General features: G+C 50.4%; 1 protein-coding gene across 1 annotated transcript in view; it reads right to left on the reverse strand.

Annotated features, from left to right (window-relative positions):
* URB1 (URB1 ribosome biogenesis homolog) overlaps positions 1–26703 on the reverse strand; it is a 2274827-nt gene that overhangs the window by 106997 nt on the left and 2141127 nt on the right. The window contains exon 37 of the mRNA XM_069636341.1: positions 17087–17328. Within this exon, the coding sequence (XP_069492442.1) occupies positions 17087–17328 (242 nt within the window). The remainder of the gene's footprint in view (positions 1–17086; positions 17329–26703) is intronic.

Here is a 26703-nt window from a genome sequence, read left to right on the forward strand (position 1 = left end):
CAATTAAACATTTTATTAAAGAAAAAGGTTTCAGATGATTCCTCCTAATCCTACTCTAGCGGGGAATTCCCTACCTACTCTAAAGGCTAAGGGAATAACTCTTAACATAAACAAACTGGCCTTCACACTAAACAACAAAACATTCAAAGTAAATCATACACAACATAAGTGAGTAAACAACAATTAACCAGTATTTGGATGACCCTCAACCGTCCTTGATAAATCCCTTCCTCAGATTGTCCAAAGTCAACTTCCCCAAATGTACAAAAGGAAAAAGTAACGTCTTGAACCACTTTTTATAAGTTCCAAGTAACCACAAAGCCAAGAAAACCGCACCAATGGTAGTCCTGGATAGACTATTTGCAAGATTGTTTTGCCACAGTTTAAAGAACAGATTAACAACTTCCCCTTCTACAACTTCACAAGTGGTTAGGACCTCTGCAGTATTTTTGGTATACTTGTCAGGATGGTTCTTCTTGGGCTCTTGCTTTCCTCTTGACAACCACCCTGACAACAACCCTTCTACCACTGCTACAGTGGTAGAAGGGTGGTTCAATGTAACATACACAACCACAGTTCTATTATTTCTACTTCAACTTTACATTTCAGAATTTTTAGACATTTAAAGACCAGATTCTTGGACTTTTACAGGTTAGGCAAGGCTATCTTTTTTCCTATGCTCCAACAAAAGGGCAGCATCTTCTGTCTGTCTTACTGCCACAGGTACAACCTGCCTCTGCTTCAAAACTGACTTTCTCTCAACTTCAGCAGTCTCAGCATGACAGATTATTTGCTCAATCTTCTTACAAGTACACAGCGCCCTTCACCAGCTTTAATCACACCTTCTTGGTTCCAGTAGTTACCCTGAAGCTGTATTGCCACACTTCCAAATTCAAGAACAATGACACACTTGTATCAGGGACACTGGCCCTATAACAAGTTCACAAATCAGGTTGATAGAGTAATATTTGTTCTTCTTGTTAGTACAACTTCTTCTAGGTTTAAAGAATACTTGTTCTTAATGTTACAAGGTGCAGTCTTCAAAGAGAAAACAGATTTAGGCACACACGACCAATCTTTAAGGTAGATCTTTGTTAGGGAGAATTCTCTGTGGATAATTTCCCAAACCTAATGAGTCCCCCAGCAGCTTTGCTGGATTTTTGGGGTTTATTTTTTTCTCTCCTGCTAAGAGTGAGATTCTTTTGCTCCCACTCTTAGACATGATTTGAGGTGTTCCTTTAACTTTCCATGTGTTTTATGGGCTATGGGGTCTTTTACTCCATAGGGTCTCATGTGTTTTTTTGCTGTGGGTTACACAGCACCCTCCGTGCCGTAACCCAGGGGTGTCGTAACGACCCCCCAACATAGACTCCATACCCTGGGACTGACTACTGTCTCCCAGGGCATGTAAAGTCACCATTGGCTTTGCTAGTCACAAATTATGAACAGAAACCAGTACAAACCATCATATTGTGGACGTACTGGTCAGGGCAATTCGATTGCCCCGGGGTCTGTTGTTCGAGGGGGCACGTCTCCGTCCCCCCTGATCGAGTTTTGGCTGGTGGCAGTGGATACTACTTTTTATATTCGACCGCGAATATATCTCTATGGGATTTTCCCATTGTTCGAGGCTACCAACTTTAATTATTTAATTCTTATAGCCTCGAACATACCGCCGGTCTATTTATTTAATATTTATTCACCAGTTGGTATTTATTGCCAGAACTCGATTCTAAAATGGCGTTTGTGTTCTCTTCTGCGACTCCAACCCAAGTCAAGCCCTTTGTTCCACTTTTTGGCGGGCTTCTCCACAGAAGCCTCCAAAAGTGGTGCCACTCTGTCTGGGTACCACATGGGGTGTGGGAGGGGGTTTAGGCACCCTGGACTGAGTTACCTTGGTAACTCAAGTCACACTCTTGTGTGATTGGCCCAAGTGGTGAGCCGGCTGGCTCACCATTTAGCATGTTTGATTGACAGCTAGGCTGAGTGAATGGGGGTGTGCTGCATAAAAGCAGGGCTTTGGGGACTGGAACTTCAGAAGTCGCCACAGGACCGAAGAATCTGAGGAGGGAGAAGCTGAGCCGACCTGCAACGTCGACACCACTGGTGGAGCCCTGCTGAATCATCTCACCACTTTTCCCCAACGACAGAGGAGATCTCCAGTCCGGAGAGTCTTCTTCCTTGACTGGTGGGGATAACCAGTTTTGCCTTCTTTTCACCTTCCTGGAGCATCTCGTGGCCGCCTTGCGGGTGCCAAGCACCCCGGCAACCGGAATACCACGGTTTACCACTACCGCAAAGAGAAGGGTAGTACCTTTTAACCGGAGTACTCCGCGGCTGGTTTCTTCCCTGGCAGTGCAACAACCTTCCTCTTTCCTCCACGGTGAGACCTCTTCTTCCTCTGGACGAAACACCGACTTGCACCTGCTGCCAGGAACAACTGCCCCCGCTGGAGCTTCCTTCACACTTAAGGTACTGTGTCCCGCCTGGCTTCCCTTGCGACAGATCTTTCGGGATGACAGTAAAGCCTTGACTTCCTAACCTGGGCTGGCCTGGGACAACCTAGCTAACTTTGCCTGACTTTAATTTCATCCTTTTTGTACTAACTATCTACAAGACTCTTTGGGTATAACCCCACTGTGTGAACCTGGACCCCTTCTGCTTGCTCTCTCCAAGAGTGGGCCTTGCAATTGACTTCCTTGCTCTCCAGTAGAACTCTGCCTATCTTGCCTTACCGTGGTTCTTTGTAAAAGTATTGAAACTTGTGTGCTTCCTTAACTCTGCCTTTTTCCTCCCTTTCTTTACAACTTATTAGAGTGTCATCTTATGTTAAGCGCTCACCTCTGTCTGAAAATAAGTGGTGTTTCTCACTAAGACTTGTCTAATAAGTGAATAGGGTTGTATATATACGATAGTGACTGTGTGCTGAATTTACTTACCTGTTTTTGCTAGTGTAAATTACAAGTGTGTTTTTAAATAAATAATGATATACTTTTACACCAAAGCTCTGGTCAGTGTTTGTTTGTGCTACTGTGTCTCTGTACCTATTGTGTATACTCTGCATACTGCCTAACTCTTCTTGAGGGAAGTCTGACTGCTCAGCCACAGCTACCAAGTGAATCTGTGTGCTACAGACTGCTACCAAGTGGGTTTACTGCGAAACACCTGTAGTCTTAAATCTTTTGTAGTGGTCCCTAAGGGAACTGCACAGGTTTCTGCCTAACAATCTTTAACCTTAAACAACTGCAAGCGCTTGTATTCCCACGTATTATCACAGAGATGCTTTCTAACTCCTCTCGGGAATCCTAATTGGTCACGCGCTACCTTCCTTTAATGCTGTAACATTTGTGAAAGTCAATGTTAGGGTTTTCGGAACATTGTTGCAGGCGTTCCTCTCTTTAATTAGGAACAAGCGACCACTCCAGCAACGTTAAAAGTTTAACAATGGGAAATTAGATGTTTTCTTCTTGCTGGAGCTCTATGACTTTTACTAGAAGTGTGTGTGATACATTTCCATTGTTAGTAATACTTTCCACAATGACAAACAGATTATACTCGCTTCTACTCTTATGTGAGCCACTTTAGAGCTGGTAACATTACCGCTAAGGTTTTCGGAGTGAAGCTGAACGCCAAGCTTCACTCACAGGCTCCAGGAACACTGTGGTTGAGGGTTTCTTCACCTTCTTGACTTCTTCCACTTCTACTACAGCTTTGGGCACACTTGGGACCCACCCCCTTCTGCAGCACTGGTGTCTCAGGTCCAGCCACGCCAACTGGAGACTCCTTCACTCCACTGTCCCTCGGCTGCTTTCTGCTACAGGCCTCGGGTTACAGCACAATCACTGCTCTGCAATTGCAGCAACTAAGCTCCTGGGAAAACCTTCACTCTCAGCACGTCTTTTTCAGTGCAGCCACGGCAAGGCAAGGTTTGTGAACACATGACCCTGTCAACTTGATTTAATGATGAGTGCAGAGCAAGGATCACCTTTACAGGAAGTTACTGAGGCGTTTCACTATACCTGAAAGCTCCTCCTCTGAAATGGGGGAGAAATTAAATTGAGGTATAGCGGGATTTCTTGTAAAGGGATCTATCCCCTTCTTATTGGGAGTGGACGACTGCTCTTTTTTCCTGCGAGTCAGATCCGCCCTGATAACTTTCAATTTATTTGTCATGGCGTCCTGAATACTCAGGCACCAAACGGCATCCTTATCAACTGAGACCACATCAGGTGAGCCTATATTCTCCTGCTCTGAGTATTTTGAAGAGTTCTATGGACTATCTATCTGGACTAAGGGCTATATGGGATAGACTTCCTTCTTAGAGCGTAGGGCTGCATAAAAAATGCAGACGGGTAAAATAAATTAAAGACTCCATAAGGCACTCGAAGTTAGAATTATGATAATGAATGTTAGATGTGAAGAAACATGGAAGCTAATCGCTTAGTCGGCAAGTGCTGGCAAGATGGTTCCAGTGGAAGCTGGGCAAATGATTGTGAGCATGCACAGAGATGATCGAGATTTAACTATATACACACACTCCGGTCTTGCTTAGAGCGTATTGGGCGATTAGATGGTGCTATCAAGTGCATGCTGACGGTGGGGTTTGTTGGTGGAACAGAATGCTGTAGAAAGCGGAGTGATAAGCGTGGTGGGCAGACTGATAGCCATGCCAGCAGTCGTGCTTACCTGGATCAGATATGCTCACTAGAGTGTAGCGCTTCGATTGAATTTTGGCAGGGGGTGGCCGTCGCACCAGCCAGGGAAAAACAAAGGCCTTGCGAGTGGGCCTTTGAAGTGGGCCCAGCTTCGCCTGCCGGCTCCCTGTGATTGGATAAGATGAAGCAATAGGCGGCCAATCCGCATAACATGTCAATGGAGCATTGAAGATGTTGCAGGCTTGTCGAAATGCCGGTGGCCATTATTGAAATCGCACAGACACAAAACATAATGCAACTGCCTAGCAGGGCTTACCTTGTGAGCAGCACATGATGTGGAGGGCTTGCAGGCTGGTTCAATTCTATATGATGTCTATTCTATATTTATTTAAATGCAAAAAAGCAAGCAGGCACCCCTCTCTCGAAAGAACATGGCATGATAACCTGATCTGTGGTTTTTACCCACAGTGAGTATGCAGCCATCGCTTTTCTCTCACTGTACCTTTCCCAAAGGAGGGTCAAAGACTGATATGCAAATGGGTATTTCCCATCTGTGAAATGTACAGTGAGCAAAAAGCAATGGCTGCAAACTCTCAAAGTGGGAAAAAAACACATTACAGGTTATCATGCCATGTTCTTTCTGGAGAGGGGCGCCTGCTACCTTTTTTGAAAAATGTTTGCAAGGATCTGAGCCATTGTATATAGGTAGGCGCTCTAGGGCAGAGCCAACAGAGTAATATACAGCGAACTGCCAGTAGCATGCAAAGACCTGCCAGTTTCTTAGAATCACGGGGTAACTGCGGGAAGTCATGGAATAAGCAGTGCAGTGGGGTAGGCGTGATTGGGTGTTCCAGAATATCAGACAGTGTAGAGCAAATGTCTAACCAAAATTGGGACAGTCGGGGACAGAGCAACAACATGTGTATATAGGAGGCTTGATCTGCGCCGCACCTAGGACAGGAGGGGGAGTTGGCGTTAAACATACAGTGAAGTCTCATAGGTGTATGATGATACCTGTGTAAGATTTTAAACTGGATGAGTTTAAATTTAGTGTTGTAGGAAACCTCGTGGGTACGAGCGCACATCCAAGACCACCTCTCGTCGGTGAATCAGAACCAATGTCCTCCTCCCATCTGCGTCTCAGCTCGGTGAAGTGGGGGGCCGCTCTAGTCTGTAGTAAGGAGTAGAGCCTCGACACCTTGCCTCTGAAGGAGAGATGGGAGCAGAGTTCCTCCACTATAGGTTCATCAGTGGGCAATGCGGGAAAGTCTGAATATCTGGACTTGAGATGTGCGCGGAGTGAAGAGTACTGTAGCCACACCGAGGGTCGGCGCCTGAGTGAGGGAGGAAGGTCAGACCATTCTATAAAGTTTCCCTGTTTAAAGGCATCGCGCAGCGTCAGGAAGCCAGCAGCGGCCCAGCGAGTGACCACCGATAGTGGAATGTGTGGAACATCGGGAAGGAAGTTCCACAGTGGCAACGGGTGGGGTGTGTCGACCATGGACCAGAATTTGGTAAGAGCCAAGGATGTACTGGCTACAGGATTCGCAGAGTTTAAGTCAGGGGAGATTGGTTGGAGGACCAGGGATCCGATCACTCGGTCACAGACAGTTAGCTTCTCGCAGCGAACATGCGGGGGGGGGGGGAAATCAATGGTATTGAACCAGTATGCAGCGAACTGTGATTGGGCCACCACCCAGTATCTGATAAAATCGGGTGCGCCAAAACCGCTCAATGCCCTAGGGGCGGTTAGTGTGGATAATTTGAGGCGGACGGCCCCAGAGTGCCAAAGGAAGGTGTTACATAAGCTGCGCAGTTTTTGGAAAAAGGTATCCCCGGGCCACAGAGGCAGATTGGTAAATCGGTACAGTAATTGAGGTAATACAATCATTTTGAGTATTCCAATTATGCCTGCTAGTGAGAGGGGAAGTTTAATCCAGCTGGAGGTTTTAGTCTCCAGGTTAGTTAGATAAGTTTGGTAGTTGTCGTCACGCAGCTGTGACGTGTGCCGAGAGACCACCACCCCCAGGTAGGTGAAGCTCGAAGGTGACCAATTGAACCCATGTAGATCGGGGGGGGGGGGTTGTGTCAAATCTGTGAGTGGAAATAATGTAGACTTGGAGCAATTAACTTTCAAACCGGATGTGTCACCAAATCGAGCCACATCTGTCAGTATAGGTGAAAGATTGATTTCAGGGGATCGAACATACAGCAGGGTATCGTCAGCGTAGAGAGAGAGACTATCAGTCTGGCCTGATGTGCGCAAGCCCCTGTGCGAGTGTGCCGAATGATGTCAGCAAAGGGCTCCATGGCTATAGCAAAAATGAGTGGGGAGAAGGGGCATCCCTGGCGTGTACCTCTAAATATCTGGAAGGGGGAAGAGCACCTGTCTTTCGTGCGGACCTTGGCTGACGGGGCGGTGTAAAGGAGCTTTATCCAGGTGCGGAAGTTAGGGCCGAATTTGCATTTCTCAAGAACACACCACAGGTATTTCCAAGAAACTGAATTAAATGCCTTTTGTATGTCCAATGTAGCTGCCACTGCTTGTGTGGCCGGGTCGATTCTGCTGATTACATTGAAGAGTCTCCTTAAATTTAGGGAGGTGGACCTACCAGGGACGAAGCCGGCCTGGTCTGGATGAATAATGTGGGACATGTATCGGGCTAAGCAGTTGGCAAGTAGTTTGGCAAATATTTTAATATCACTATTAATCAGTGAGAGGGGTCGGTATGAGCTACACTGCGTGGGGGTCTTAGCAGGTTTAAGGAGCACTGTAATCAATGCCTCCCGGAAGGACGGTGGAAGTATGCCCCTGTCGCACGATTCTTCCCACAGGGTCAGTAGGTGCGGCGCTAGTTGGGCCTTGCATAGTTTGTAGAAGTCCATCGGAAGCCCATCTGGGCCAGGGTCCTTCCCCGATGCCAGTGACTCAATGGCCTCCACAATTTCCTCTAGGGTGAAGGGCATCTCGAGGGAGGTGCTAGCGTCGGTTGACAGAACTGACAAAGGGAGGTTCTCTAAATAGGAATCGATTTCAGAAATCTGGGAACCATCAACCTCTGAGTACAGGGAGGTGTAGAACGCGAGGAACTCAGAATTGATGTCTTGGGGGGAGGTGGCGAGTGTGCCATCCGGTCTAGCAATGGCTGGTATGTTGGGGGCACTGAATTTGCGACGTAGCAGCCTAGCTAGCATTCTGCCGGGGCGCTCTCCCTCGCCGTATTTCCTCGCCGATCGGGTGGAGTCCAGGAACTTAACCTCGCGCTTGGCAAGGCCACGGAACCTGTCCAGTTCAGAACCCAGCATCGCTAAAGTAGCCGGGGAATGATCCACAGCGTATTGGGATTCATAGACGGATAGGGCTGATTCGGTGGTAGTGATGTCGGCACCGATGCCCTTCAGGATGCCACTGCTCTTGGAGATGGCAACCCCTCTCGTGTGTGCTTTGAAGGCTTCCCAGAGCACAGCTTGTGTTGAAACAGAGTTTGTGTTAATCTCAAAATATTCCTCAATGGAGGATTCGAGCTCGGAGGCAAAAACCTGGTCAAGAAGCGCGTGAGGACTCATCCTCCACTGCCTTGTTTTGTTGGGGTTTAATCCCCAGTTTAAGGAGATAAGTACCGGTAAGTGGTCTGACAGCGTCCTGGGGAGAATGGCCAAGTGAGTTACGCATCTAATCAGTATGTCTGTGACAAGCCATCTATCTATTCTAGAGTGGGAATCATGGACTGAGGAGTAAAAGGAGTAAGTACGGTCCTCAGGATTCATCAGGCGCCAAGCGTCCACCACTGCCAGGCGGGGGAGCGAGGTCAGGATAGAATATGCTGCCTTAGACAGTTGGCGAGGACGAGAACCCGATCTATCCAGGTTGACATCTAGTATCGTATTGAAGTCCCCGCCCCACAAAATAGGAATCAGGGGGTAACTCTCAAGTAGAGTGACCAGGTGAAGATAGAAGTCATGGTCGTCGACGTTGGGACCATATATGTTCAGGATGACTATCTCCTGATGCTGTAATATACCAGTGATGAGCACAAACCTACCAAGTGGATCTATGTGGGATTGGTAACACATAAATTTCAGACTTCTATGTATTAGGGTGAGGGTGCCTCGGCTCTGAGTGGAATAATTAGTGTAATACCTCTGGGGGCCCCATTGTTTGGAAAATCGTTCACCTTGCTCCGAGCGAGCGTGGGTTTCCTGCAAACATAGGATCTTTACTCCGTGGCGTTCAGCGTGGAGCTGAATCTGTCGCATCTTTTTATAATTGCCTAATCCCCTGACGTTCCAGCTCATAAAGGTCAGAGTAGTGTCAGCCATATTTGAGGGGTGATTGATGGTGGAATAAGTAAAGGTGGATTTCAGTGAAACGAACGGCGTGTACCCTAGGTATTTGCGGTCGCCTGACTACATATATCAATTGATTGGGCGCAGTGCCTGCGGCGCCTCTGTAGGCTGTCAAGACATTTTTAAACCATAATATTCCTTTCCTTCCACCCACATCCCTCCCCCAATCAGAGGGACGAAACCCGAACAAAACCAAAACAAACAAACTTTTAGGCATCAACGCCTGGGGGTCTGTTAGCAGTCGGCGATGGCGGCCCGGGCTGGGAAGAGCGCAAGGAGAGTTATGCTACATAGTAGGATAAAGCGGGGCGTTTAGAGTGGGTGCGGGTTACATCGAACCAGAACTATAAGCAAGGACCCATGGGAGAGTGGGGTGCAGCCGTGTGCCATGACACAGCATCAAAAGAATTGGGTGTGGTCCTAGTCCGGGGGGGGGGGGCAGGGTCCCGGGGCATAATCACAGAAGTGGCTGGGTTGAAATAGCGGGTAGGTCAGAGCCGGGAATCCAACAAGAAACGGATATTACAGTCCACGATGCAACAGCATGGCGCGAAACATCACCTACACAGAGAGGTAATGGAGTAACCTTGGCAAAAAGTACAATAATACACTACAATGAATAGTGGGCATCGTGGGGGAGGAGGCGCCGTGGCGGTCCGGCCCCGTGGCCCAGGTATGATAACGAATATTGAAAGCATGAAACTTATATTAACACTATTTAAATCGACCAGGAATGTGTTAGTCTATAAATTTCGAAGCCTCTTCCGGGATGGTGAAGAAGTATGTTTGATTGGAGTGTTCGATCCTCAGCTTGGTGGGGAAGAGCATGGAGTACTTGACTCCTAAGTCTCGAAGTCTCTTTTTCACCGCAAGGAAGGTTTTACACTCTTGTTGCACAGCCACAGAGTAATCCGGGTACAAGTGTACCCTCGCCGCCCCAAGGTGCAGCTCCCCTTTGGCCCTGGCCGCCCAGAGCAGGGCTTCACGGTCACGGAAATTGAGGATTCTGGCTATGATGGGGCGGGGTGGGGCACCCGGCCTGGGCTTCGCGGTCAAGGAGCGGTGAGCTCTCTCCACTGCAAATTGTGCCGAAAGCTTGGGGTTATCCAGGAGTGTTAAAAGGGTACGTTCCACGTAATCCTCCATGGGCTCTTTAATGTTATCCTCCGGTATACCAACAATGCGGAGGTTATTCCGCCTGGAGCGGGATTCAAGGTCATCCTTTTTCTTTTCAACCATAGAGACCGGGCTGGTCAGAGTGGTCACAGCGGCGCGTAAGGAAACCAGGTCGTCCTCCGTGTTGCCAACCCTTGTCTCGATCTCGGCAACCCTACTGTCTGTTCTTTCGATATGGGCCTTTATGGACGAGATGGTCCCATTCATATCGTCTAACTTAGTGTGTAGCGTAGTGAAGCCCTCTCACATGTACTCCAGCATTTTCTGCGAGTCATCAGAGGTTGAGAGCGCCATGGTGGACAGTGACTCCTCCGCAGGGTCCATTAGCGGCTTGGAGGGAGTCTTAGCGAACATATTTAGTGAACTTTGCTTCTTGCTAGACCCGGCTCCCTTAGTCATGGTGATAGGCCGCGTCTAGCGACCGGGGCTCAGTATAGTTGTAGCGGGAGGCGCTCCGATCGCAGCCCCGCCGAGTGCCCAGGGGGGAGGGCAGCAAGGTGTGGAAAGCGGTTGACGAGGCTGGGGGGAACTCCAGGGGTCCCCACTAGAGCACACCGAGCCAGACGGCAATGCCACGGGGACCGGAGGGGTAAACCAGACGTGATGTTGCCGCTGGATCATTGGATCGGTGATGTGACGTAAGAGGACGCGGCGCAGGTTACTGGCTCGAGGGTGGGCCGTCCAGGGTGAGGCACTCCAGCCTCTGCGGGGAGGCTGAGAGAGGTAAAATAGGTGCCAACGCGGGTACTTACCCTTAGGTCATGAGGCGTGGAGCGTATGTGCAGTTAGCACAGGAGTGGGGTGGCGAGTGGGCACACGGGTATAGGCCAATATAGTTGAGCCGACAGGAGGCCCCTGGAAGCAGAGCTGCAAGTCAAGGTGTTCCTTATTTGAGAACAATGGGGGCACAACCGTAGGAGGTTTAGTGTAGCTATTACGCTGCGAGAAGACAATGTTCCCATGTCGAGCGGGAAGGCGTTCAGCAGTGATTACTGGTAGGCAGCAGGTGCGTGTCCGAGTGCACCGGGAAGCACACAGAGGGTGCAAATGTCACCGTGGTTGGTGAGGTCCCCACACCAGCCCAGGAGCGTTGGAGCGTAGACAAGAGGGGTGGGGAAAACGGTGGGCCGCCCAGCCGGAGCACGGGTTCCGCAGTTGTTCAAGTTAGGGACCCGCAGCCAGGGATCCAGGAGAAACGGGCGCCTGCAGGAGGGATCAATGACACAGTGTGGGCAAGAGGATCAGGAGAGAAGCGCCAAGGGCCTCAGGTGGGGGAGCAGCACCGGCGCCAGCTCCTCAGCCACGCCGGCCCGCGCACACCAAAGCAGTAGAGTGATCGCAGCAGTAGCGGGAAGGAGGTTGGCAGGCCGTACCTCGGTACACAGATGGTGCAGTCAGCAGGGGGGTGGATGGAGCACAGAGTAGGCGAGCAGGCTTGTTGTCTGTAGCTATGAGGTTAAGTGGCAGCGTTTAGTACACCATCCGTGGTGTACTGTTAGGCATGAGGCAACAGCGTGTAGCCGAGGGCCCCATCAGTTGCAGGTGGCAGTAGAAGCGGGAAGGCAGACCCAATGCGCGGGGATCCGACATTGCAGAGAAGGGCTCGGGGCCGCCTCCAGGCACGCCGCAGGGGGGCCCCAATTCAACAAGTGGCACTGGCGGCGCGGGACCGACAGCCCAGGTCGGATGCTGATTCAGGATGCGAGGAGGCGAAGGGCAGCCGCCGGTGCGCGTGCGGAGCCCAGGAGCCAAGCAAGTCGGGCCGTCCTCCACCCCCGCGTTCCACCCTACCTTGTTGTGGCTATGCTCAGTGGTCCGTAGGAGGGGGGCAGTGGAGGGCTGCAGGATGTGGTGCGGCATCACCCAGGTCCCTGGGAGCATCTCCGCCCTCTGTGGCGCGAGACGGGCAGCGGGAGGGATCCGGTGTCACGCTCACCTGATTCCCACGGAGGCACAGGTCTGGCTTCGAGTGCTGATGCTTCAATGGTGAAGCGCAGGACTCAGAGGATGGACAGGTAGGGCCCCTCTACTCTGGCTTCTCTGGCTCGCAGGAATATTCCCCTGTGCGTGAAAAGGGAGTATTACCTACTGACGGAATAATGCTCAAGCCTCCCACTCCCTTCCAACCCTCCACGATACCCTTCCACGATTCCCCGTGAAGTCTCACCTTAGGGTCTGGAAGGATGAGTTCTCCAAACTGCTTCTGATGCAGGGGCGCGTTGAAACCCAGTTACTTCACTGGATTGAGGTTTGATGGGAGTTCCAATAAGCTTGACTATTCAGGTAAGGCGCTGTAAGAGTTCTGTAGCAAGTTCAAAAGTTCAAGCTTAATAATAATGTTCATTGTCTTATTGCAGCAAGCGCTAACGCTTATGTCTTTTTCCCCTTAGGGGCCGGGGTTCGGAATGCCGGAGATATGGCGCCGACCCGAAGTGAAACGTGCAGTTCCAGTAAATGATAGGTAAGTTCTGGATGAGCGTTCGGGTAATGTCTTTGCATTCGCTCAATGTCCTTGTCTTTTTTCCCCATAGGGGCCGGGGTCCGGAATGCCAGGAAGCGGCAGGACCCGAAATGAAATGGGAATGACCCAACAGGTAAGTCTTAGAAGGAAACTGAGCTTTTCCTATTCCCTTCCTTCTCTCACCTTGTGTTCTTGTCTTTTTCTCTCTAGGCTCTGGGAAGTGGCTGCGGATCCGGATGATCGCTGCTGAAGATGGGGCCAGGACAGGGGTCCAACATGTGCCCGGCGCCTAAGGCGCCAGGACTGTGTCCAAAGGGCCCCAGCTTGGGCCCGCTGGCGCTTCCCTGGGGGGAATGATGCCTGCCTCTGGGGTTGCTGGGTCGGACCTGGCTCCTTGGAGGTAGGCATCATGACATCCGGGCTCAGCGCCACCGGAACACGCAGAAAGGGGCACCAGCAGGGTGCAGCAGGGTCCTCTTGGAGGGGCACAGGCGCCCGTAGAAGCGATGTAGGGCGGCCACCCGGCCGGGAGAGCCGGGTCGCCGAGGAGGGCTGCAGCACCCCTCCCCCACAGCAGGCCGCAGCACCACACACTCGGGTGAAGGGAAAGTCGCAGGCGCCGGAGCCGCGACACGGCCCGAGGCGAGCCCCCGCAGTCCCGCTTCAATCGCATGCGCAGTCCTCGGCGGTGGAAGATGAAACCTCTCAGGGTTGCAGCGGTGAAGCTTATAGGTGGGCCCCACCGATATGGAGCAGAGTAGATGCCGTTAGCCGGTGTTTAATAAGTTTGTAGTGCTCTTCCTGTCCGGAGCTCCACTAGCAGGCGGCCATCTTGTTGTGCGCAACAGCGCCCCCCATAGAAACTTTTTATGATATGTCGGATGGAGGCCATGGGGTCTCCCGGATATATGAGCTAGTAATGTCTACGGTTGGAAAAGAGGTCGTACAGACGAGTAAAGACTGGGAAGAAGAGGCTGGATAACAGATGGGAGATGGGCTGAAGGTCAGGGCACAAGGTTACCATAAGAAAGTATCGAGGAACGTGAGGCTGCAACAAATCGAGTTATATGTTACCCATAGTGGATACATGACCCCAAGGAAGATAGCTAAGTTTAAGAATGCCGGGATACAGACATGTCCAAAATGTGGAGAGAAGGATGCGGGTCTGGTGCATATGTTCTGGGCATGCTCTGAAATAAGGAGGTTCGTGAGGGAGGTAGCTCACCGCTTGGCGGAGAAGGAGATACATTTGGAAGTTGACTCCCTGAGGGCGTGTGTGGTATGGGGGTTCCCCAGGCCGCGTAAACTTAAACATGTGAGTAAACGTAAAGACCTGGCATATATATTGGCTAAATGCAGGATAGTGATGGGCTGGAAGGTGAGTAATAGACCGATAAGTAGAGGCATGGTGGTGTGATCTCAAGAGATGGACTGAAACAGTAGTTTGGGGTTGTCAAGGATGGCACTCTATTAAGAGTGGCACAGGACACCCAGAAAGGGTTTGGGTAGTTGTGCCAAAATAAAGTGGACAGATAAGTACACACACAGCTGAAAGGAAAGAGAACGAAGAGTAGGCAAGAGTAGCAAGGAAAAAGGTACAGAATTAATTCCCTCTTGGGGTGTATGCAGATATAGGAAAAGAGTATTCCACGAACCTTAGGAAAAACTCTAGCCTTCTGCACAGTTTGCTATAACAGAGGCCCACGCTGTTTGCTCATGGCTTGGAACAGCAGCTATGGGTGTCTGTAATGTAGAAACGAGACAAGGGAAGGGGCAGAGGTTGACTGATGGGAACCAACAGACAAGCTCTGTACAAAAGGGTCTACAAACAGTACAAGAGAAGATACTTGCAGACAAATCCAGGAAAAGGAGGTTGATAGCAAACTATCAGAAGGAAATGAAGGGAAAGTCGTGTAACAGGATTGGATAGCAGAGGACCGTAAGGAACAAGGTCGAGAGCTCAGAGGAGCAGGAAAGCAATGAGCAAGCCCACAGGAGCAGGGCTGTAAGGTAGAGAGCCCAGAGGGAAAGGGCTTAGGGCAGCAGAGTAAGCAGGCTGCACGGCAAGCAACCCAGAAGGGCCGGGCAGCAAGGAGTGAGCCCTGAGGAGCAGGGCCGCTGACCGTAGAAGGTTGCAGAGGACTGTAGAGGACTGCTAGGCCGAGAACCCAGCGGAAAAAGGTAGGTAGTAGGCAGCGGAGCGTGATAAACTGCAAAGTAGGAAGCCCAGAGGACAAGGGCTGTAGGCAGCCGGAGTGAGGCAGGCTGCAGAGCAGGGAGCCCAGAGGACAAGGGCTGTTGGCAGCCAGAGTGAGGCAGGCTGCAGAGCAGGGAGCCCAGAGGACAAGGGCTGAGGCTGGAAAGCAGCAGAGCGTGATCAGCTGCAAAGTAGAGAGCCCGGCAAGGCAAGGGCGGAGGCTGGAAGGCAGCAGAGCGTGATCGGCTACAATGTAGAGAGCCCGGCAGGGCAAGGGCGGAGGCTGGAAGGCAGCAGAGCGTGATCAGCTGTAAGGCAGGAGCCTGGAAGAGCAGGGCTGAGGCAGGGAGCTCACAAGGCTAGGGCTGTAGGCAGCAGGGTGTAGCAGGCTGCAAGGCAGGACGCCCAGAGGAGCAGGGCTGAGGCGGAGAGCCCAAAATGCCCAGGGCGGAAGGTAGAAGGCAGCAGAGCTTGATCAGCTGCAAGGCTGGAGACCGCCAGGGCACTGGAACAAAAAGCAGGTAAAAGCAGGAAACAGCATACAAAGTTTGTAGCTCAAAGCAAAAAGGTGCCGGAAGGACTCTCAATGCAAGAGACTGAGCTCTCGCAGGCAGCAGCCTTTATACTGCCCAGCCCAGCACAGAGGCAGTCTAATTGGTTGCACCTGGCTCAGCACACCTGCAGACAATCGACCACCTCCATCTCTGTTCCTGAGCTGGTGGAAGCAGAGCAAATCCCTAGGGCTTCTGGGGATTGTAGTTCTGATGAAGAAAAATAGGAATAGCCAGGAATAGATGGTTCTAGCCAAGTGCATTATGGTAAGTGTAGTTTTTTGAGAAAAATAAAAAAGCACCAAAGTCTTGCAAATGGGAAATAAAGTCCAAATAGTGAATAGCGGTTGATCAAAGAGTTTTCTGTAGATAAATGAATAACAATTTGTCCATATTGATCGCCAATGTATGCGCCCATGGCGCAGGCATGACAGGGGTGAAGCAGTGAACAGGGGAGGGGAAGACGAAGACGAAGTGGATACGCTAACAGCCTGGAAACATTTAGTTGCCACACTGTTTGGGCCGCGATTGAAGGGTTAAGTAGGCTCAGGGGCCGATAGGCAGTTGGGGAGGGAGAAGATGACATGGAACCAAATATGAGAACTGAAATGCACCCTTGCTGTTACATTGTATGGTATTCAAGTTGAAATTAATACAAATTGTTTTAAAAAAAAAAAGATAAAAAGATAACCAGTTGGCCAGGCTCCAGGAGATGCTTCTCTGCCTCATACAAGCATAATTTCTCTGCCTTGTCGTCTTCTGAATGTTAATCAAAAATGATGTTTGGAATGCCTCCTGACGTAGCAATGTAATTTGCATAAGTGAGTACATGCCATAAACTTCACTTTAAAATTACCTATGTAGTGGACTAGTCATAAACAAGAAATCTTGACACGTCACACCAGGCTTTACAATGCATTGTGAAGGGTGAAGTTATTACTGCGAGTGATGGTGGTTATTTCATTTCAGCATTATCAAATACAACAGGTATTGACAAAAGGTGATGTGGTTTGGCTGTCATATCCCTGGCAGCTTCAAATGCCTGCCATAAATGTCATGAGATAAAGTATAGATGCAAAAGTCGCACAATCACAACTTATAACAATTATGACATTATTAAACACAAAACAGGCACACACTTCAAACAGAAATTTAGCAAAATAAATGCAGCTCTTGTCAAGCTTGGAACATCTGGGACTATTTGCATGACAGTGAGAGCAGAGGCTACCCACTGCAACAGAAGGACACACAATCTTACTTTTCAGCAAATCACAACAACAGAAACACAAACAATGAGGGAATAATTACATATTTAAAGTGGATGTGCTTAAACGACACAGATGAAACAAAACGTAAAGGGAGATAAAGGAAAACTGATATGCAAGCAAACACTTTTAGGAAAACGTACAAGGTAAAGAAAAGAGGAAAAACACGTATAGCGACAAAAGGAACCGAGATATACAACAAGCCAACGAACCTGAAAGTGGATATGCAAGTAGGAAAAACATAGCAAGAGGGAATCAAAGCAGGATATAGAAAGGAAAAACAACCAAAGACATTTGCCATCAATGCTTTTAGAATTAAATCCTTAATATAAAAGGGACCAACTCCAGGAGGTGAGAATTTAATATATTAAAGCAATTTAATGTAAAGCAAAGAACCAACAACACACACAAAGAGTTGCCCTTCAAGTACTTACTTAGCAGTTCCGTAACCTTGAATCTTTCAGCCAGTGCATGCAGATCACCTTGGAGTTCCATGTCCTTTTCAATTATGCTCCACTTGTGCAAAAGCATCAGGATGTCCGTACTTGAAAACACTGACTCATTTAGGGTAAATCTAGCCATTTCCTTGAATTCTTCCATAACTGTAGCTCGGTACCTCAGTATGGAACTCATGGAACCGAAGAACTGAGCAAGATGGCCAAGATCTAAATTGGTCCTGTAAAATATCATAACATTAGCTTTGTGCGCGCGTTTGAAATCATAAGTACATTCAGTTTACCCATTAATAGTAGCATGACAGATTGGTCTCAAATGTGTCTGGCTCTGCCTGCTTGATTTTCCTGTGTATTACGTCCCCAATATGGGGACGTAACAGAATGTTTGGCAGTGAAAAATTGAGCGTGCCCTTGATATTTAGTATAGTGGTGCAGCCTCGGGCGTGGGAAGGCCCCGCTGAGGCCCACCCTCGGGCGCCTCATGTCAGTCCCCTTTCAACACATCGAACACATAGATACCTGGCTACTCCTATACATATTGGCCTTTGGCATACTAGCAGGAGAAGGTTGGTGGGGTGTATGGAGTGGACTAGGAGTACTCTAGTGGTTAACTTTAATTACTAATCCGTCCCGTCCCCTTTCCTCCATCCTTGTGGGCGATTCCACTGAACAAGAACATAGGCTGGAGCAAGGGGCGTGGCTAACCACCATGTAGAAAGGACGTGTCTCTGGTGTGCTCCGCTCGATGTGCCATCCATAAGCTGTCTCCTAAGGCTCTGAGAAACCTACAGACCCTGCAAACTACTACGCCTGCTGCCGACGCCAACGAGAAGCTTCACGACTCTTCTCACACGTCGGAGAAAGCCCAAAAGACCCGCAACGCTGCCCGCTGGAAAATTGCCGGAACGGATGACAAGATGGCAGCTTCCGTGCACTGATCCCCCGGAGCCCAGCGCCTGTCAAACAGACCACGAATCAACTGACCCGCATATTCGCCCACAAGATCGAACGGGACTGCCTTAGATGCGTGCGGAAGAAGTGAGCTTTGAAGTCCCGTCCCGAGTGGGTCCTGTCGGGCTGGGTGCGCAGCTGTAGGAGGGAGCATCGGCGGCGCTGTGCCCGGCCTGCCGCAGGCGGGCTGCCGGGACACACGCACGCCCGGAGGATGTGGGAGGTGCCTACCAGCCCCGCTGCGAGGAGTTGAGACGAGCTGGGACCAGGAGCGAGCCAGCCTGACGAGGTGAGCGGGGGGACTTGATTAGAGGTCTGCACGCCGAGCTGGGCGCAGACGACCCGCTGCCCCACCCCCCCCTGCGCCACGTCCTGCCGCTGGGCAGAGGACACAAATCACCTGGCTGAGGCCGTATCACAAGCGCTGCCCGCGTGCCTCCAATAGCCTCGAGGCCCTAGAGGAGGAAGCGGGCGCGGGGAGCTGAGACTTGCAATACGAACAACAAGACCTGAACGGGCCCCTGACTGTGTTAGGGAGAATTCTCTTATAAGGCTAATTTCCCAATCCTAGTGAGTCCCCAGCAGCTTTTCTGGACTTTTTGGGGTTTGTTTTTTTTCTCCTGCTAAGAGCGAGACTCTTTCTCCCACTTTTAGGCATGACTTGTGGTATGTCTTTGACTTTGTGTGTTTATGGGGTTTTCTTTCTGCTCCATAGGGTATCATCTATTTTTTTTCTGTGTGTATTACACAGCACCCTCTGTGCAGTAACACAGGGGTGTCATAGTGACCCCCAAACATAGACTCCATACCCTGGGACTGACTACTGTCTCCCAGGGCATGTAAAGTCACCATTGACTTTACTAGTCCTAAATTGTGAACAGAACCAGTACCTACCATCATATTGTGGAAGTACTGGAAGGGGTTAATTATATTGCCCCTGGGTCTGTTTTCAAGGGGGCACTGTCCAGTCCCCCCTTGTCGAGTTTCTGGCTGGTGGCAGTGGTTACCATGCGAAATGTTCCACCGGAATATTCTCTATGGGATTTTCCCATTGATTTTAAACGCACCACTTTTTGGTGCTATGTTAAAGATACCGCCGGTTTAATAACGGTTGGGTCTTTTTGCCAGAACTCTTTTCTAAAATGGCGTTCATGTCCGTCTCTGTAACTCTGAGCAAGGTCGAGCCCTTTGTTCCACTTTTTAGCGGGCTTCTCCACAGAAGCCCTCCAAATGGTGCCACTCTGTCCGGGTTCCACAGGAGGAGTGGAGGGGGGAATTGGCACCCCGGACTGCGTTGCCTCGGCAACCCAAGTCACACTCTACTCTGATTGGCCCAGTGGTGAGCCGACCGGCTCACCACTTAGCATGTGTGATGGACAGCTAGGCTGATGAATGGGGTTTTTCTGCATAAAGGCAGGACCTTTGGGACTGGAACTTCAGAAGTCGCCAACAGGACCTAAGAATCCGAAGAGGGAAGAAGCTGAGCCATCTGCAACGACGACACCACCGGTGAATCCCTGCTGCAACTACCTCACCACTTTCCCGACGACAAGAGAAGATCTTCTGCTGGACGAGTCTTCTTCCTCTGAGCTGGTGGGACCAACCAGTCCACCCCTTTCGCCTTCCAAAGACGTCCCTTGGTCGAATCGTCCGTGCCAAGCACCACGGCGGCCGGATAGCCAAGCTTCACCACTTTGACCGCGAATAAAAGGAACGCACCTTTTATCGACGAACTCCACGGCTGGTTTCATCCCTGTGCAGTGCAACGACTCCACGTTTCCTCCTCGACGAGATCCTCTCTTCCCCTGGTCGAAACGATGAACTGCAACCACTGCCAGGAACAACTGCCACCGCTGGAGCTTCCTCACTCAAAGTACTGCGTTCTGCCTGGCCTCCCTTTCTTCGGTTTGCCCAAGGTGACCCTTAAATCCTTGGCTTGCCAACTGGGTTGGCAACTGGGTTGGCCCCAGACCTTCTACCTTTACCTTCTTGAATCACCCCAACCTCTTTTGAACATTCTGCAAAGACTTTTATTGCATTTTAAACCGTGTGATCCTGGGCACATTTCGCTTTAAAGTGGGCCTGGCCTATGAACTTTGGTTCTACAGTACTTACTGCCTTTATTCCCTTGCTGAGAACTCCTAAAAGTGTTGGGACCTGTTTTATTTCTATGCTCTGCCTTTTTCTCTCCCTTTAACTGAACTATTGGAGTGCCATCAGGTTATGCGCTCACATCTGTTTAACAAATCGTGGTGTTTTAACTCTGACTTGTCTGATAGTTATCAAGGGAGGTGTATATACTTTACCCAACTGTGTTTTAACTTGCTTTCGATTTAGAGTGCTAGTATATTGCCTAAAGGGTGTTTTAAATAAATAATTATATACTTTTTATACAAAGCTCTGGTCAGTATTTGTTTGATCTACTGTGTTTTTAGCCCTATTGTGTATACTCTATATACTGCCCTACTCTTCTTGAGAGAAGTCTGACTGCTCAGCCACAGCTACCAGGTAAATCTGGGTGGTGCAGACTGCTACCAATTGGGTTTACTGCTTACTCCTATAGTCTTAATCTTTTTGCAGTGTTCCCCAAGGGAACTGCACAGGATTCTGCCTAACAGGCTGGGACGCGGGCCGCCCCTCCAGGAGGGCCTCTGGCTCCCCCTCCTGCCAGAGGCACAGGGGGCAGTGATAGACCACACCGAAGGACAGGGGCGGCTGAGGCGGAGAACCCACCAGTCTGGATACGTGGCACCGAGCCACACTGGTGAAAGGCCCTTTATAAGATTCTCCCCTCACGCCATATACCGGCAATCAGACGCAGGCCTTGCACTCCTATCCCCGTCGCATCGGATGACATTGGAGCTGCGGATGCCATTTGCAGACAATACATAAATTGCATCCCAGCCTGCAAGACACCCCTCTCCCTAGGCGACACAATAGGCACAGGAATCAAGATATGGTGCCTTACCACACATAGGGGAACGCCGAGTTAAACCGCATATTCATTGAACCTTACCCCGCATGGTATACTACTCCTGTGGGCCACGACCTGCATGTGAATCCGGAGGTAGACAAAATACGCCCTCTGGATCCTCAAGATAGCGCCTGCTCAACGCATTACCACATACTGACCCGGCCTGAGGCCGGAGCAGACAACCGATCAAAGAGCTCCAAAGAGCTCTCCGACCCTGAGGGTCCAGATATGGCAACTGCGTTGAAGAGATCTGATCCCGCCGAAGCGGCGGCCGAACCCAGCAACACCCAGCTCCTTGAGGCCATCAAGTTGTTCCAAGCAACAAAAGTAAACAAAATCGATGCCGTGGCCACGGATCTGGGCCTCCTCCGCCAGGACCTCCGCTCCTTGGCTAGTAGAACCGCAACGATGGAGACGCAGCTCCGCGAAAATACAGAAGCAAAAACCCAGCTCCTTCACGACGTGGATGGCCTCCAGCAAAGAGTCAAGAACTTAGAGGATAGAGATGAGGAGGCAGAAGGGCGGGCTCGCCCGAAAAACATTAGATTCCTTGGCCTGGCCCTGACCCCACTATGTAGAGAACCTCCTGCTGCAAGAAATCGGCACAGAAAAGCTGTCGCAAGGCTTCTCCATAGGGCCCACTCGCTAAGAAACCGCCACCAGGCAGCACACCCAGGCCCATGATAGCAAAAGTGCTGAACTACAGGGACCAAGAGGTCATACTAGCTTATTCACGATCAGGTGGCCAGATCCAGAGGACCTCTGCTGAGATCGCGATTTATCCTGAGTATACCTTCCAGGTTCAAATGAACCCACCTGTTCGATAACCCCGGCTCAGGCCCGGGACTGGATGGATGGGCTGCAGCTCCCCGACATCGAAGACAAGAGGCGAAAGCCGCATTGAGCCATCCCCCAAGGAATGCAGGAGAACCTTTCTTAAAGGCAGCTGCTTATCAGTAGATGGACCATGCCTAAAATGCAGCTGATATGATCCTCTGTAGCGAGACACCGGGGCCAGAGTTCACTCCACCCCCAGGAGTTTCCTTTTAGGGTACGTTTACCCACCCGCAGAGCACCCGAAGACCATGTATGGTCCAACGGAGCGGAAACGGGACTGTCATAACGAGGGTAACCTCGTTGGACCTGTTCTATGTTTGGGGAGTTTGCAGTTAAAGGGGGGAGGGGAAACGGGGCGTTAGCACCAATGTTGGGAACTTTGACCGAGAGACACCGAGACCACAGGAAAACGCCACAATTGACATCACCAGCAGGACCTCAGACGAGGTCGGGAATGAGCGACGGACGGCACGACACCCATGGCTGACAGAATAAAGGTTATGACGTGGAACCTCAGAGGCATCAATAGCTTCGTTAAACAACGCCGAATACATGCATACCTGCGAAGATGTAAGGCCGGAATTGCTATGCTCCAGGAGACACACCTTACAGCGAAAAAACTGGAAGCGTTGGCCAAGACATGGCGAGGGACCCCGATTGGATCCTCCTACTCCTACGCTAGAGGGGTCCTGATCTGGATCGACCCAACCATCCCCTTCAAGGTAGTGAGCACCAAGACAGATGATGAGGGCAGGATGGCACTTGTGTATGGTACTATTGAAGGGAGGGAGCTATGCCTGATTAGCACCTAGGCACCTAACCATGACGCCACTGTTTTCTTCCACTCCCTATATTCTCGACTTAGCCCTCATGGTGACAGCATTATGATTTGAGGGGGGGGGGACCACAATTGCACTCTAGACCCCCTCAAAGACAGGTCAGACACCAAGCATTGCCGCCCATCCCCCCAGCCCCCTGCCAAAATACTGTCTAAATTAGTATGTCAGCTGTCACTCTGTGACCTGTGGAGGGAACAGAACCCTAATAAAACACGAATACTACTTCTCCCCGCCACACAATGTCCACACTAGGTTGGACTACATCTTTGTTAGTCAGGGGCAACAAACCATGTGCAGGGACGCACACTTTTTGCCTAGAGTGCTGTCAGACCACTGCCCCATGTTGGCCACCTGGGAGGTATACCCGCCCAGACCCCCGGTACCTACGTGGAGACCTAGGGCTGAGGCCTTGCTTGACACAGCCTTCCGCGAACATATAAGGGACAGTACTGAAGAATTTTGGCAAAACAACCTAGACAGCGTAGAACATATCAGCACAGCATGGGAGGCGTACAAGGTAGTTATGAGGGGAGAGATGATTGCTGTGGTGGGGGGTGCCCCAAAATCCATCATAACCTCCCTAGAGGGTGGGGAAAAAGAACTAGGAGAGCTTGAGAGCAGGGCTGACTCGGCCCCAGAACATCTACAAAAAATAACCAAACTGCGACAATCCTGTCTATCACACTGGGAATCTTTGGGGAAATTGAGTTATGCAAAGCACACTGAAAGAACTCACGCTCTGGGTGATAAACCCGGTAGATTATTAGCTTGGCTCTATAAGAGGGAAACCCCCAGGACACCCATTTGCCACATACTCAAACCTGATGGCACCACTGCGCATACCCAAGCAGAGATGAACTCTGTCTTCTCCGAGTTCTATCGTGGCCTCTATTCCAAGAAACCGCCCCCCACTGACACGGAGATTGAGGACGTCCTGGACAGCATAGAGCTACCCAAATTAGATGCACAGTTGGCCGAAGCCCTAGACGACCCAATTACCCCAGACGAAGTAATGGTAATAATTAGATCTTTACCATCTGAGAAAGCACAGGGCACGGATGGCCTACCCGGGGAATTCTATAAGTCATACAAGGAAACCCTTGCCCCACTGCTAGCACAAGTATTCAATGAGGCTTACGATCGCGGTGCCCTTCCAGACTCCATGAGAGAAGCCATAATAATCCCCTTACTGAAGCCTGTGAAGGATGGGCGGACTGCGGGTCATATAGGCCACTTTCCAGGTTAAACGTAGATAGCAAGATACTAACTGCCCTCCTTGCAAATAGATTGCGCAGTGTGATCCCCCCTGCTGATCCACCAAGACCAGACTGGCTACGTGCCGGGGCACTCGATCACTGAGAACCTGCGCAGGTTACATCACATCATATACAGCACGGAGCGAGGGCCTCAGAAATATGCAGTTGCGTCACTAGACGCCACCAAGGCCTTCGATTCGGTGAGATGGGAATTTTTTATATGCTACCATGGTCACGATGGGGATTGGACCCGCCTTTCTAAAATGGACCCAATTGATCTATACCAATCCCACCGCTAGGGTGCGCACTAACGAAAACATATTCTGATAAGTGGTCTCTCCACAGAGGCACCCGGAAGGGATGCCCACTGTCCCCAATGTTATATATTATCGCTGCGGAGCCCGTAGCCCCATATCTCCGGCAGGAATACGGAGACGGGGGCATTGAAATAAACGGGGTGACTCACCTCGTCTCCATCTACGCAGATGACACGCTGCTGTACCTGTATAACCCCGAGCACCTTTTGCCCTACATTTTAGAGACTTTAGATGGCTTCCATAGACATACGGGGATCCAGATTAACAAAGACAAATCTTGCCTCTAACCCCTACCTGCATTGTACAGTAACGAACACAGATCCCTACACCCCCCCCCCCCCTGAGAACTTAAATGGCAGGTGACATCCTTTTGATACTTGGGTATCACCATACACCGAAATCCAAGCACTGAACACATTCAACACGGTCAGGGCCAAAGACTTCCTTGTGAAATCTATGGAATTATGGGGTAAGCTCCCTCTCTCGGTGGCTGGGCGGGCGGGTCTCCTCAAAATGGTGGCACTCCCCCGATTACTGCACTACTTCACCAACGTCCCCTTTAACACCCCCCCTCATTCTTCAGAGACATAAACAAACTCTGTAGGGGATTCCTATGGCAGGGAAGTAGGCATAGGGTGGCGCTGGAAATTCTCCAAAGACCCTACGAGAGGGGTGCATTGAAAGTCCCTAACTTTGAGCTATACTACCTGGCAAGTCAACTGAGGCACGTGATGCAATGGATGGCCAATGCGACCACCACAGACACCCGACTTCTCCAACCAGCCCTGCCCCGACTGTTACTCAGACTTACTATGGGTCGAGAAGGGGGCCCTGCGACATTACCCATACCTGTTTAAGCTTGGGACCTAGCTCTGGAAGCGGACCTGCAGAACAGTGGGGTCAACGGACCCGTTCTCTCTGCAGATTCCCATTGTGGCAATCATGGCAAAACTTTCATGGGGCCAAATATAAACACTTACCCAGTGGGAACCCTGCGGTGTGGCAGTACTGGGAGACCTTACTCAGGAACAGGCGCTTATGTCATTCACTGAACTCAGCGAGGCCACAGGTCTACCCACAGGCCAGTTTTTGCTCCACAGAGCAGTAATACAGGCGATAAAGAACAGATGGCCGGAGGCTACCGGCCAGGTCATAGAAAACGAGATCATTGGGATAATGCTAGACACCGCTGAGGGAGGCCATGAAACCTCCAGACTATACAAAGCCTTGATGCAGGGTACGACCAGGAAAGAAATCAAATGCAAAAGGAAATTGGGAGATTGAACTAGGCCTGGAATTCGAAGACAAAGCATGGGAGGAGATAACCCACCATCACAAGAAAATCTCTAGAAATGCCTGTCTACAACTCATCCAACTATACATCACCAACAGGGCTTACATTACACCCGAAGCCATATCAAGGTTCAAGGGTGCTGCAATCCAGACATGCCCCAAATGCAACGAGCCGAAGGTGGGAATGACCCACATGTTCTGGGGCTGTCCGGTGATTTGGGGGTTTTGGGCCCAGGTGAAGTAAAGGGTGGCAAACGCAGAGATTGAAGTGCAAGTTCACGAGCCAGCAGCTTGCATATTGGGAAGATACAAGCGAAGCAGTAAGCACAAGCCCCTAAATAAACTCAGAGACCTGATATACATAACGGCGAAAAGACGCATAGCCATGAGATGGAAAAGCGCCAGAGGCTTGAGCGAGGCACTTTGGTGGGGAGACCTCAAAAGATGGATACCCGCTGAGACTGCTGCATGGGAAACAGCAATTCAGATCCAGAGACTGGACTCCAGCGAGGAACTACTCCGTTGGGTAGCGTTAACTGTACCATTGCTCCACCCAGCGGCGCCAGACAACGCCTCGGACAGTACATATAGTCCTGGCCCGGCACACGGCCCAAAGAGGACTGAGGATTGAACTGTGGTCTCGGAGGGGGATTGGGGGGGGGGTTGGGAGGGAAGGGGAACGTTCTTTGGAATTAAGCATATTGCAATGATAAACCGATGATTGTTTGTTACACTTTGTTAAAAAAACAAAGAAATGAAAAAAGAAAAAACATAGGCTGGAGCTGTGACAACATGCCTCATATTTAGGATGAAACGCCTGACCAAACACTGCATCGCGCCTGGAACTGGGGTCCAGCAAATAGTGCTTACAGGAGGCCAACAGTGTGGCCCAAGTAGCTGCCTTGCTGATGACATCTCAGGAAGCATGTCTCAGAAACACGACGGCCGGGGCCTTAGCTCCGACCGCATGGGCATGAATACTTTCAGGAACAAGTTTGCCCATGGTCATATAGGCCTCTGAAATGGCCTGGACCATCCAACGGGCGATGGAAGCCTTGGAAGAGCCCCTAAAAGTCACAAACAACGCCTCAGACTTCCTGCAGAATTTAGTTCCGGGAGAAATCAAACT

This window comes from Ambystoma mexicanum, chromosome 7p, assembly GCF_040938575.1.
Source record: "Ambystoma mexicanum isolate Mex_15411 chromosome 7p, UKY_AmexF1_1, whole genome shotgun sequence".
Taxonomy (NCBI): domain Eukaryota; kingdom Metazoa; phylum Chordata; class Amphibia; order Caudata; family Ambystomatidae; genus Ambystoma; species Ambystoma mexicanum.